At 54.0% G+C, this 13,197-nt stretch overlaps 1 protein-coding gene across 1 annotated transcript; it reads left to right on the top strand.

The window, feature by feature from the left end:
• The first annotated feature begins 10,878 nt into the window (after positions 1 to 10,878).
• On the top strand, positions 10,879 to 12,492 carry MSMP (microseminoprotein, prostate associated). The gene is made up of 3 exons (XM_014875461.2): positions 10,879 to 11,178; positions 11,824 to 11,932; positions 12,303 to 12,492. The coding sequence occupies exons 1-3, from the start codon at positions 11,067 to 11,069 to the stop codon at positions 12,490 to 12,492; spliced, it is 411 nt and encodes a 136-aa protein (XP_014730947.1). The 5' UTR covers positions 10,879 to 11,066.
• Positions 12,493 to 13,197: the final 705 nt, after the last annotated feature.

Raw genomic sequence — 13,197 nt, 5'->3', positions numbered from 1 at the left:
GGACGTAGCAAGGGCCATCCGCGTTCGGGGTGTCCCCAGTGTGGGTGGCGTACCGAGGGATGTGTACTTTGGTTCTGATGTGAGGTGCAGTGAGGGGCAATCGGAGAAGAGGGCATCGGTTTGGGGCAGGGGACTGAGGTGCTCGGCTTCTGGGTGGAGGGATTGGGGGCGGGCTCGGGGGCCTCATCGAGGGATTAAGGGAGGGAAGCCCCCAGAGCCGGTGGCTCCCTGTGGGCAGGGATAGAAGAGGGGGTACGAGGGATCTAGGGTCCGTGAGGGGAATCGGGGAGGGAGCATTAGGGTTTTGAGTGTCCCCAGTGGGTGGGGGGTTGAGAAAGAGGTATCTGGGTTAGGGGAGCTGCAGTGAGAGAGTATCCAGGTTCTAGGGTACCCCAATGCCTAGGGACTGGGGAGGGGATGTCTCACCCTGGGGCTCCCCAGGGTCTGAGGAAGTCAGTGGAGTGTGGAGAGTGTGCATGAAGGGGTAAAGGGGTACCCTGAAGAGGGATGCAAGGAAGTGAAGGGATACACGGCCAGCTGGAGGAGAGAGAATATCCTTGGTGTGTGTCGTCACAAGGAATTTTTGGGAGGTCTTAAGTTGTCGGATAAAGGAGGAATCAGGCTCTGAGGAGGCGTTGCCCGGGATCTGGCTGCCTCTCTTGTGGGGGCTTCCCGTGCTTTGGCCGTGGGTTTCTCCCCTGGGAGAAGGGGAAGAGATTTGAGATATCCTCAGGATTTGGGATGCAGGGAGGCACCTGGGGAGTTGGACCCTGAGAACTGTGAGAGCCAGACTTCTCTGAGACCCAGTGTGTCTCCCCAGTAGTGGAGGGTGCGCTGGGACTCGTGCCACAGGGCCCTGGCCGACACAAGACCTTACAGGGCAGGGAGAGTCGAGGGCAGGGGATGGCAGGGGGCTGGATACAACGGGCATGTCACCACTGCATCTTTTGGGGCTTCAGCCCCTCTGCTATGGGACACAGGGCTGTAGGGTGGTGGGGTAGGAGGGTGGATGCCTACAAGTAGAGCACAGGGGAGCCTCAGGGAGCAAGGTCTGGCTTATGGGGCAATGAGCCTTGCACAAGCTCCCATGGCGCCATGGGGCTGGGATAATGTGGGCAGAGTGGGGCTGCCGGTTCTCCCGGGGATTTGGCAAGGACCTAAGGGGATGATGCCGTGGGCTGCCATGGAGGGCCGCCCAGACAAGGGGGACACAGAGGTGCCGTGCGTTTGTTTGCAGGGCGCTTCGGTGGGGCAAGGGGGGCTCGGCGGGAGCGGAATGCCTGCGGTGCATTCCTGGCATTCTCAGCCTGCTGCCTGCTCCCATCGGGCGGAGGTGGGGGTCGATAGAGACTGGAGGGGGGCTTTGGGGTTGGTGCCAGCCCCTTCCCCACGGCTCAGAGCTTTGTGCGGCGGGATGCTTTGTGTGGAAGCACAGGCTGCACGGTGGCCCGGCAGGTCTTGCCGGTATCATTGGCCCTTCAAGGTCTGTGTGGTTTCGATGCGTGAGAGATGCTGAGCTGAGCGGCGGGCAAGATATCGCTGTCCCCTCCCGGGATTTTGGGGCAGGCTACCAGAGCAGAGCAGCACCGCGGGCGTAGCACCACGGGCGTGGCACCACAGGCATGGGTCCTTCCACCTCTGAGGTTGCCGGGAACCACAGTCCCTGTCACTGTCCCTTCCATTCACACACACTGCAGGTGTCCCCATCACGAGTGATGCGTGCCTCCCGTGCGCGGTCACGGAGCTCGGCTCACCCAGCCCGGCACAACCCGAGACGAAGGGATTGCATTGCCGGCTATAAATATCTCGGTCCAGTGCGGTACGGAGCTGGCAGCGGTGCCTGAGCAGAAGGACAGTGAAATCCAACCTACAGCGATTACATCCAGAAATGAGAAGCTGGAAAGATCTGGAAGAGCTTCCCCATGGGGTGTGGGGCTGGACATGGCGGGGCGGTGATGGTCCCATTGGAGACGGCAGTGTCGAAATGACCCCTGCTCACGGGGCACAGATGGTGGCACACCTTGTACCCGGCAGGAGCCCCTAGCCCAGCCCTGCGGCTCCTGTCTTGAGCCTCCGGTGGCACAGGCCGGGGACAAAGGGGACACAGATTCAGTGCGGGGGCTGGAAACAGATTCAGTGGGAAAAGCCTCCGCCACGACATCTCCGGGAGGTGGTGCAGCTCCCGTAGGACCTGCGGCAGGCGGGGTGCTGCCTGCCACAGAACCACTCGTAAAACAAAATAGAGATACAGGGGAGAAAAGGAGAGCGGGAGGAGGGAACGAGGCAGAAGCTGGGGGGGATTGGCGGCTGGAGGGACGGGGTGCGTGAGATTCCTGTAACGGGGAATGCGGATGCGGGAGCATCCCGTGTGTGCGCGTGTGAGCCACCAGAGGGGGCCCGGCCACCGCCCCGGGCCGCGCACCGCACCGACAGCGAACCGACACCGCTCCGGCACTGAAACTGAGCCGACAATGAACCGACACCGAACTGACATCGCACAGACATCGAAACGACAACGCAACTACACCGCCCCGGGCCTCACCGACACCGAGCCGAAACTGAACCAACAAAGAACTGACACTGCACCGACACCGACCCGGGGCCGCACCGACACCGCCCCGGGAACGCACCGGCACCGAACAGACACCGAACTGACATAGAACTGACACCGCACCGACACCGCAAATACACCGCACAGACGCTGCACTAACACCGAACCGAAACTGCACTGACACTGAACGGACACCACACTGCACTGACACTGAACGGACACCGCACATGGACCAGACACAAACTACACACACCATACACAAACCATACACACCATACACATACACCATACACACACCATACATACACCATACACACACCATACACACACCATACACACACCATATACACACCATATGTACACCATACACACACCTTACACACCATACACAAACCATACACAAACCATACACACACCATACATACATCATACACACACAATATACATACCATATGTACACCATACACACACCATACACATACACCATACACACACCATACACACCATACACATACATCATACACACACCATACACACCATACATACCATACACACACCATACACACCATATACACACCATACAATACACACCATACACACACCATACGTACACCATACACACAATACACACACACCATACATACACACCATACACACACCATACACACCATATACACACCATACAATACACACCATACACACACCATACGTACACCATACACACAATACACACACACCATACATACACACCATACACACACCATACACACCATACATACACACCATACACACACCATACACACCATATACACACCATACACACACCATATGCACACCATATACGCACCATACACGCCATACACACTGGCTATATACTCACCATACACATGCCATATACTCACTATACACCCAGATGTACTATACTTTAGGACTTTTCTAGCTCCATTGCACATTCCCTGTCCGATGGTCTCACACAGAGTTTTTTTGGCATCCCACATTTTGTGATGATAGATTTCTCTTGCACTGGGCTGCGCCAAGCACAGGTCCTGGTGGTCTGCAGTGGTACACAGCTATCTGTGGTTGTCCATGGGAATCCATGGTGACCCATTGTGGTGATGCATCTCCTCTTTTCCAGCTGCACTGAGATCTGAGAAATGCTCATTAGGCCTCGGCCTTGAAAAACACCACCTGGGCTGAGCTCTTCTTGAGCTTGCGAGAAACAGTCCCTGCTTCCCCGAGCTGCTGCTGTCTCACAGAACTCTTGAGTTTTTTATGAACAGCATTGGCAATTGTTTTTCTTCCATGAATGGCAGAACATCAAAAAAAGTGTAGGCTGAAACTAGGGCAAGGATGAAACATTGTTATAACTAAAGTCCACTCTCTTGAAGCTCTATAAACAGTGGTCCAGAATCAGACCTTTTGAGCTGTCCTGGACCACAGTAGGTTGTGGCCAGCAACCTCCGAATGGGGTCTCTCAGAGCCAGCAAACTCACGTCTGTGGTGCTTGGAGGATCACCAAACAATTATGAATCCTGGGCTGATACCCTCACTCCCTGAGGCTCAGCCCTTCACCTCCAGAGGAGATGCAAAGGCATCCAAAGTGAATATTTCACTGAGCTTTGAGGGGAATTTTTCACAGGTACCTTGCTCACACTGTCTTTCTGTCTGTGTTCATGTTACTATGCATAGGCTATGGCAAATCTGGGAGAAATGCTGCTCTCTTAGACGTTTAAGTATCTCAGATCTATGTAAATTAGGCCTATAAGTAAGGTTAAGTTGTAAGTTATAAGCTAAGTTAAAGGCTGCTAAAGTGTTGTTCTTTGGCTAAGTTGTTACATTTAAGTTACATAGGTTAGACGTTATTAAGTGTTATTCCTCTGTTAAATAGTTAAAGTTAAGTTACAAGTTAAGTAACTTAAGTGTGAGAGCTGCTAAACTTCAGGCGATATACCTTTTTAGCCTTGCCCTCACTGTCCTTTCGTCACACACACCTAAAAAAAACCCACCCACACACCCACCCACACACGCACCCACCCACCCACCCCCACACACACACGCAACCTACATGGTTCCCGGTTCATTTCTGTTTTGATTGCCTGGATTTTGTTTGTTGTTGCTTTTTTTTTCCCTCCTCAATGTGCCTTAGCTGTCTAGTAAGTGGTAGAGTGAATCTTGCCAATGCTGCCACTTAATATTAAATCTGGTTTTTGCTGATACTCTTGCCAGTGATTTTTTAAGTGATCTCAAACAGTTGTTCGTGACACACATGCTAGTCCTAGGACTGCACCAGATCATGATGGGTACTGAGGGCACAGCTATGCTTGTCTGCCCTGGGGAGCTCACACCCCTGAGATTCCAGTCTTCTTTTCCATGTTCCCCTGGCAAGCACAACCAAGCCCCTGGTCCTCAGAGATGACAATTATTTTTCCACCTCCTGGCATGCAGCAACACAAGGCCATGAGCCTTGCCAAGCTCCTTCACCTCCATGCTAAAAGTGGAGCCAGAAACCTGCCAGCCTCAGGAGGTGGCTATAAAGAGTGTGGCAGGCACCACAAGTGAGTGCCTGCAGCATGATCGTCACTGCCAGGGCCAGGTGGAGCCGTGCAGACACTGCTGTGCCAGGGCACAAACAGCTCTGGGTCACGGGGAGGTCTGGCATGGATGGGCAGCAGCCCCTTCCTGCTGGAGGCTGTGTGGAAACAGGGCAGGGATGGAGAAGGCACCACCGAGGACTCACATTTCTACTCAAGAGCTAGTCAGGGTTCTGCTGGGGTCTCTGTTGCCGGTGCTCACATTGTCATCCCATCCCAAATGGGAGAGTAACACCTTCAGGAGGTCAGAGAGGCTGTGACCAGGTGGGCACAAATCACCCAGGGGCTGGTGCAGATATACGGGGTGACCTTAACACACATGGGCTTCCTGTGCTCCTGCTCTCCAGGGAACCTGAAGGGCTCCTTGTTGGGGTTTGAAGTTTGTGTGCCACTAATGGAAAAAACAGACCAAAGGCAAATATTTTAAAGGGAAAAATGTGGATAAATGTGGCAGCTGTGTCATGTTCCAGGACAAGGGTTGTCCCTGTGTGTTCGTGGTGAGAGGCCCTAGAACCCACACCTCTCTGTGTCCCAGGGTGGGACCCTAGGAGTGTCCTTGCAGGGCACCAGGACAGGAAGTGCCACCCACAAAGCCCTTTAGGTGGGTGCTGCCTGTGCCAAGCCAGGGACAGCTCCTACAGTGCTTTTCTCTCCAACTTCTCTGGGATGCCCAGATTGAGTATGTGGGGTCCTGGTCCCATGCCTAGGTAGTCTCTTCCACCATGAAGCCACAAGCCATCCATGACTTTTCCTGTGTCCCTGGAGTGTCCCTGGAGCAGGATAACACCCTGCACAGTCCTGTGGCTGCCAGTAAAACAGCCAATGCACTGTGCGGGGGGATCCATCAGTGAGGCCAGAGATCTGGAGGATCCACTCAGGACATAGAAAGCCTCAGGATCTCCTGGGGCTCTCCATGTCCCTGTATCCCAATGAACCAATGTGCCCAGGACCAGTCTGGGAGTCCTCTGTGGATCCACAGCAGGTTCCAGGCCATTTATATGCTGAGGTCAGTGCTGGTGGCATGACACTGCCACAGCAAAGTCCCCTCCAAAATGAGGGGCCTGGACCATTGACCTCCCTGGCAAGTCCTCAGGCCAACAAGTGCCTGGCATTTTTTTGGCTGGTCCGGCTTCTGCGTGGCCTAGGAACGATCTCCCAAGGTTATTTCTGACTCACAGGACAGGAAACATTTCGGAGTTTAAGCCAATCTGAATAATATGCTCATTTCCTTGTGCCGACTACAAAGCACCTGCTCCAGGGGATTTATGGAGTGCCGGCCTCTTGCAGTCACTGTGCGGCTGCCTGCCCGGATGTTTTTATTTTCCTGGTATGGCCAGCAAGTGCCAAGGCCTGTTTTCCTAAACACCTCGTGACCTCCTGGCATGTTTCCTTGAGTGGAGACCAGGCAGAGCCCATACCCTGGGATACCCAGGGTGCCGGAGAGCCAGGGTGGGTGCCAGCACCCTGCCAGGGCTGAGGGTAGCAGGAATGTGTGTTTGACCCACTGATGCCAAAATCTGGCCTGATGCAGAGCAGGCACAGGTATGATAAACGACCTGGGAAAGTGCCAAATGAATGGAGTGTGGGCATGAGCAAGGGAGGATGAGACCATGTGAGAGAGGGCAAGAGGGTACAAGAGCCCAAGAGAGCCACAGCATGGGACTGCCCAGGACACAGAGCCCATCCCATGACTGGGGACCTGCAGACACCATCCCACAGCAGGTCCTGTCCCATGGCAGGGAACACACACACACCTCCTCCAACTAAGGTTGTAGAGCCCCTGTCAAATGCAGTGCCTAACCTCTGGAGTCAGAACACCTCTCCCCTGCAAGGAGGGTCAGGGTGTGTGTTCTGGGCCAGGGACACCCATGGAAGACACAAGTCACGCCAGCATGCCTTGCAGCCCATGATTCTCCACCAACATCAAGCTTCATCCAGCAGGCAGCCAGTCTGCAGAGTAAGGTGACATCAAGTTTTTCTCACATCCCCTCTATTTTGTCCCCTTTTTGGAGCAACAATTTCATTGCTGGTGGGGCTGTACTCCAGTATCTGTGAGCTATCCCATCTGGTTTGCCAGCTGTGGGATGAAGGATGCCATGAGCCAGCTGTCATTCCCTGGCTAGCCCTTTATTTTCCCTTCCCAATTCCTCACTGCCTATCTCTTCCTTACCCCGCTGCTCACCTCTCCCCAGGGTCTGACCATGCTGGTGAGCAGTGAGCATTCAGGACTGGTCATCACGCAGAGCCAGCATCTACCTGCACTTGCCCTGGTGCCCTGGTGCCCTGAGTGCTTGAAGCATCCTCAGGGTACTGGGTAAGGAAAGTTGCCCACATCCCAGAGCTGCCACAGAGTCCACAGCAGCACCCATGCAGTGATAAATTTGGTTTCTGGATTTTTTGTTTGTTGTTTGTTTGGGTTTTTTGTTTTCTAGGGGGTTTGTTGTTGTTTGTTTTTTGGGTTCTTTTTGTAGTTTTGTTTGGGGGGTTTTTTTGTTTTGTTTTGTTTTGCTTAATTTTTGTTTAGAGAGAAAATAAAATACCTTTGGGGAGCAGAAGCCAACCTCCCCTGTGCCTAAAACAGCAATCGCAGCACTTCCTCAGATTTATGGTGTTTGCTTTCACAATGCCAGCCGGGATCCTGTTTGCTTCCTGCTCTGCAGCTGCAGCCCCAGCTGAAGGCTCAGGAGATTCAGGTTTTATAACCCTCCTGGATTCTGCTGATGGCAACTTGTCCAGCATCATTTATTACCCCCTGAGCCTCCTGTGGTGCTGAGGTGGGCTGTTGTCACCTCATCCCAGCCCCACTGGCTTGAGTGCTCTGCCTTCCCCATCCACGGGGTCCCATCCCTGCACTGGGCATTCCACTGGTCTGCAGAGGAATTGCTGGGAGAGGAGGCCAGCAGAACTGTGCCCTTAGTGGGGTGCAGCATCCAACTTTTCTCGGGCACAGCTACAATCTGAGAGCCAGGCCAGGCAGGAGAGCTGAGTCCTGCTGGGAGAATGCTGAGACATGGATGTGACCTTCTGTAGGATCCTGGGACTCTCAAAGGTGGTGACTGATCCTCACTGGTACACACATAGACAGGCAGTGATCCCTCCTGTTAGGCTCTGCCTGGTAAATCAAAGGGACTGAACTTCTAGAGAGGCACTTTTTCCACTTATCCTTTCTGTGGTTCTTCTCTGGGTCTCAGGTGCTCCCCAGGATGTGAGACCATAAGTGGCTGCTCTTTTTCAGTCTCTGCAGCAAATCCTCCTCCAGGCTGGCACAGCAGAAGAGGGTATCAGCTCGTCCTGCCACAGCACCCCTCAAGAACCCAGGCAGAAGCTCTGAAGCACCCAGTCCAATTGCAAGTACTGCTTTCCAAATTACAAGCCCCCTCCTGTACAACCTGGACCAAAATGCTCTGGATCACACATGGGGATGTGTGCTGGGGCCAGGTGGGTGCCCAGGAATGCAAAACTGGGGGAAGGAAAGCAGTCAGGAGGGGGAACAGCAGGATCAACAGGCTATGGGGGACCACCAGCCCCTCTCCTTATGCACAGCCTCACTTTGATGAAAAACCCAATGGCCATGAATGGTCTCACAGCTTTCACCCTCTATTTAATGAATCATAATGGCTACAGAAATCCTGAGAATGCCTCTCCACGTCCCTGATGGAGCAGGGAAAACGCCCTTCCACACAGCCAAGAGAGGCTGTCGCCCCAGGTTTTGAGCACTCTTATGGAAGCCTGCCCAAATTCTGTGGGCCTCTGAGTGAAACCCACCACTTCTTTTTTTTAACATTTGCTGTTCTTGTTGATGAAATAATGATGGATTATTTAATTGCAGTTACTAGCATGCCAGACTTCTTTTTCCAAACACACAATAGGAATATTAATTAACTGCTCTGATGACAAACGCTTTTATCCTCCTTATATAGTAAAAACTCTGCACCAAAGGGCAAGTTCCATTTGTCAGTGATACCACCCTGGCTCATGGCCCAGCGGTCAGCTAAGGGTGCCTAGCATTTCTCTGATTTGTTATCAGCCTTTCCCAACAGATCCCACACTTGCTGCCATCCAGCCACTCCACCGAGGGATACAGAATCATCTGTGGTGCTACAACAGGGCTGGGGTAATTCTCTAAGGAGAAGAAGGAATACAAAGCCAGGACTTCTCCCTCAGCAGTGAGAGCACAAGCTGTAGAAGATGGATGCAATGGGATGGCAAAGGGGGCCAGAGCACCAAAAGCTATGCCTTCATATCTGAAGGTGGTGAATCCAAAGCGGATAAAGAGGATAAAAGGAAGCTTTTTTTTCCCTTCCCCCTCACTCTTAATTAGACTGCCACAGGAAAATTCTTAGGCCAAAATTTAACAGGATTCAGCGAAAGATTGGACACTTATGGGGATAAGAAAAATATCCAGCTATAATAGCGAATGCCAATACAAATTCTGGAAGGGATATTAAGCCTCACGCGTCAAGGTGTAAATTTATCCCAAACTCTCAGAAAGCAAGGAGCTTAATGCAGGGGCAGATGACCCATATATGCCACTGCTGCTGATGCTGCAGCACAGCCTGATGCTGGCTGAGTACTTGGTTGGACCATCCCCAGAGCCCTGTTTCCTGATGCTGGCAGCACCTCTGACAAGGCTGTGAATTTCTTTTGGCAAGTTAGCCCTTTGCTTGTAGGGCCATGTGGCTCCCAGGGCTCTGACCTCCTCCCTCTTGCACATCTGCTCACTTTGCCGGCTGATAACAGCCTTATCACTTCTACACCTCTGGGTGAGGGTCTGTGAGGTTCACAGGCACATCCCTGGATGGTGTGGCATCTTCCCATAGGTTCTCACTTCCAGCCAATTCCCTCGTTTACTTCTCAGGTTACTTGTTGCCCAAATGCACTTTCTCCTCCTGAGTTTAGCCTTCCTGTTTCCTGCTTCAGCTAGGGCCGGTCTGCAGCCTCTGAAAGAGGATGCTCAGCTCCAGTACCTTGTGGGTATTTCAGGTGCACAGGCACAGTCCCCTCTCATTGGCACTGCTCAGATGAGTCCTGGTTCTTTCCTGTTTTACATCAGTGGCAGTTGTGTACTATCTGCTCTGGTCACAGCACCAATCTGTCAGAGCTCAGTACGTGTTTGGACAAAGCTCTCAGGCACATGCTGGGATTCTTGGGGTGTCCTGCACAGGGCCAGGAGTTGGACACAGCGATCCTGATGGGCCCCTTCCAACACAGCATATTCTATGATTTTATGATTCCGCAATTCTGTGATTTTAAACCTGCTGTCCCCCCCCAGCCCATGCATGGCCATGAACCTGGCGCAGCTGCAGCCCAGGCGGGGGTGAAAGTGCCATGATATGGCACACAGGAGCTGTGTGTAAGCACCTCCAGCCCCAAATGAGGATGGTGACATTTGCATCCCACACTGTTAGCAGGGTGCTTGTGCTGCTATGGTCACTGTGAGATGGGATGCTCCCAAAATCTTGGCTTGCTGTGAAGGAGCAGTGACGACTCAGTATGACCAGAGGGGAGCCTGGAACTCTCCTGGTCAGGAGCCAGGGTGTCCCGTGCTTGCTGCTTACATGCTCGCCACACTGCAGAGGGCAACGCTGCTGGGGACCTTTGGATCTCCGCTCACAGTTGAGCCTTGCACCCACAGGGGCTTCCAACTGGAGAAATTTCTGGAGGGCATGAATCAGCTTTTCACAGCTTGTTAAAAATCTTGATCCTACCTCTTGTTTTCATGCCTTTCAAATCAGGAAATGAGTTTTACAACTTTTCCAGTGGGGCACAGCTGGTGGCCAGGGTCGTAAAGCTGAACTTTATAAATATCTCTCATTGGGATCAGGGGAAGAGCATTAAAAAGGCAGAGAGAGAGAAAGAGAAATAGAAGGGAAAGGAGCAAAGGCAATAGAGAAGCAAAGTGAACAAGTCCAGCTCAACCATCCATGGCCATGCAAGTACAGAAGATGAGGTGTGCTTGGGGCAGGCTTTGCCTGCTTCTTTCCCTCCTCCTCCAGCTGCCAGGCTCCCAGGCCAAATGTTACTTCCAGGCTAAAGGTAAGTTGGGAGGTGAGATGGGAAGAGGCTGATGGGAAGAGGAGGCCTCAGATTTCCCAGCATGGCAGGGCTCTGCCCCATGCATGAGAAGTATGGAAGGGACTGTGCTGAGCTCAGGAATGGGATCATGGGCCAGTGGTGAGTGGAAGAAGCAGTCTATAAACCACAGAACAGCTCCCCAGAGCTCTGGCTGAGAAACAGCTTTCTGGGCCATGAAGGCTCCTGGCAGGAGCCTGGCTGGGGCTGAGTGTGCAGGACTAGCAGCAAAGGGAGGAGGGTGGCTCATTATCCCTCCGTGGTCTCCTGGGCTGTAGAAATGACCAGACCCTAAGGGGTGCTGGATTTGTCCTCTCCAGGGAAGCAAGAGCCGCTTGGTTCTTGCTCTAGACCCATGGGGTAGTGGGGAGAGCCACAAGGCAGGGCCAGGAGAGGATGGATGGGTACATTACCCATGGCAGATGACACGGCATTCCATTCCTGCAGGCTGGTGGATAGACCACCATGTATGTTCCATATCATATAAGGTGGGCGAGAGGTCATCATTACACTTCTGTCCCGTCTTTCAGGGCACAGGGGTGTCAAGGAGGCTTCCACTTGCCCTCAGCACAGGTCCATCTGTTCTCATCACCACTGTTTCCTTTGCAGCTCCCTGTGAGTACGAAGGGAAACAGTTCTCCCTTGGGGAATCGTGGCTGAGCACCAACTGCCTGCTCTGCACCTGCCTGCACCCCATTGGCGTGGGCTGCTGTGAGACGTGAGTGAGGGGCCATGCTGGGGTGGGCTGTCACTTCCCACCACAGCAACCCCGCATCTGCAGTGGGGGCTGTCTGGTGCCTGCAAATGCAGCAGGGCCTTGGGAGGGCTGTGGGGCACCAGGTCCTGGAGAACAAGAGGCAGAGGTGGGCAGGACTCCAGCAAGGCACTGAGGGTGGTGGGGTGAGTTGGGGTAGTTGGAAAGGGTGTCTCAGCACAGCGAGATGCTCAGGTGTGCCAGGAGTCATGTCCCAGCCTGCCTGAGCTGGTCTGGAAGACATCCTGTGTGGAGGGCTAGCAGCAGGAAGCCACCCAGCCCAGCCAGCTGGCACTAATCAGGGGGTCTGACGGCACCGTGTCCTCTTCCACAGCACCCAGCATCCGATCGACTTCCCTGACTGGTGCGAGGCCCACTACGACTCACAGACCTGCCAGATCTCGGTAGTGCAGAAGGCCAACCCCAGCCTGCCGTGCGTGAAGAGCGTGGAGCACGAGTGGGGCTCGGCCGGCACTCCCGAGCCGCTGGTGAACAAGGTGTTGGGCGCGGGGCTGAGCAGATAGAGAGGCTCGGCAGCGCCCCGCGCCCTTCGGCGCCGCCCTCCCCCCTCCAGAGCACACCGTCCGCATGTTCCAGACCTGCCCCACCCACCCTGTAGAGGCATCACCGCCGGCAGCTGCGACAGAAACCACTATCCACACACTACGGTACCAAGCTTTGCTTCTGCCTTCAGCTTCCTGAACCAGGGCGTCTTCCTTGTGAGGTGCTCTGCACACCGTGGAAACGCAGATTCTACAGGATCTCCTCCCAGGTGGGCAGAAAACCTTCAGTGACTAAAATAAGGCTACAGGACTAAATCAACCTACTCCATGGCAGTCCTGCATTCTGATATCCAGCCTCAAGCAAAGCAGCTCCATACTCCCTCCCAGACCTCTCCTCCTCTGCACAGCAGCCGTGGGGGTCGCCACGGCACCTCGTGCAGGATCCCCATACCCTGTCCAGCTCCTTCTCTGCTCCTGGAGCTCGAGGGGCACAACCCATCTCTAGAACCACTAACGCCCCTGCTCCAAAAGCTCCTGGGGTCCCTGGCACTGTAGGCCAGCCCTGGGCAACACTACAACAGAGCCAGCCCAGGGTGGGTGGCAGAACAGGATGTCCCCAGGGGAGACCCCCATCCCCACTGGCAAGGGAGTAGGGTGGGGAAGGTTCAGGAAGCAGAAGCAGTCTAAGTGCCAGGGTGGAGGCAGCCACCCTGGCAGCTGCCCCAG

Source organism: Sturnus vulgaris, chromosome Z (genome assembly GCF_052056855.1).
Source record: "Sturnus vulgaris isolate bStuVul1 chromosome Z, bStuVul1.hap1, whole genome shotgun sequence".
Taxonomy (NCBI): domain Eukaryota; kingdom Metazoa; phylum Chordata; class Aves; order Passeriformes; family Sturnidae; genus Sturnus; species Sturnus vulgaris.
This window is presented reverse-complemented; position numbering and strand designations above follow the sequence as displayed.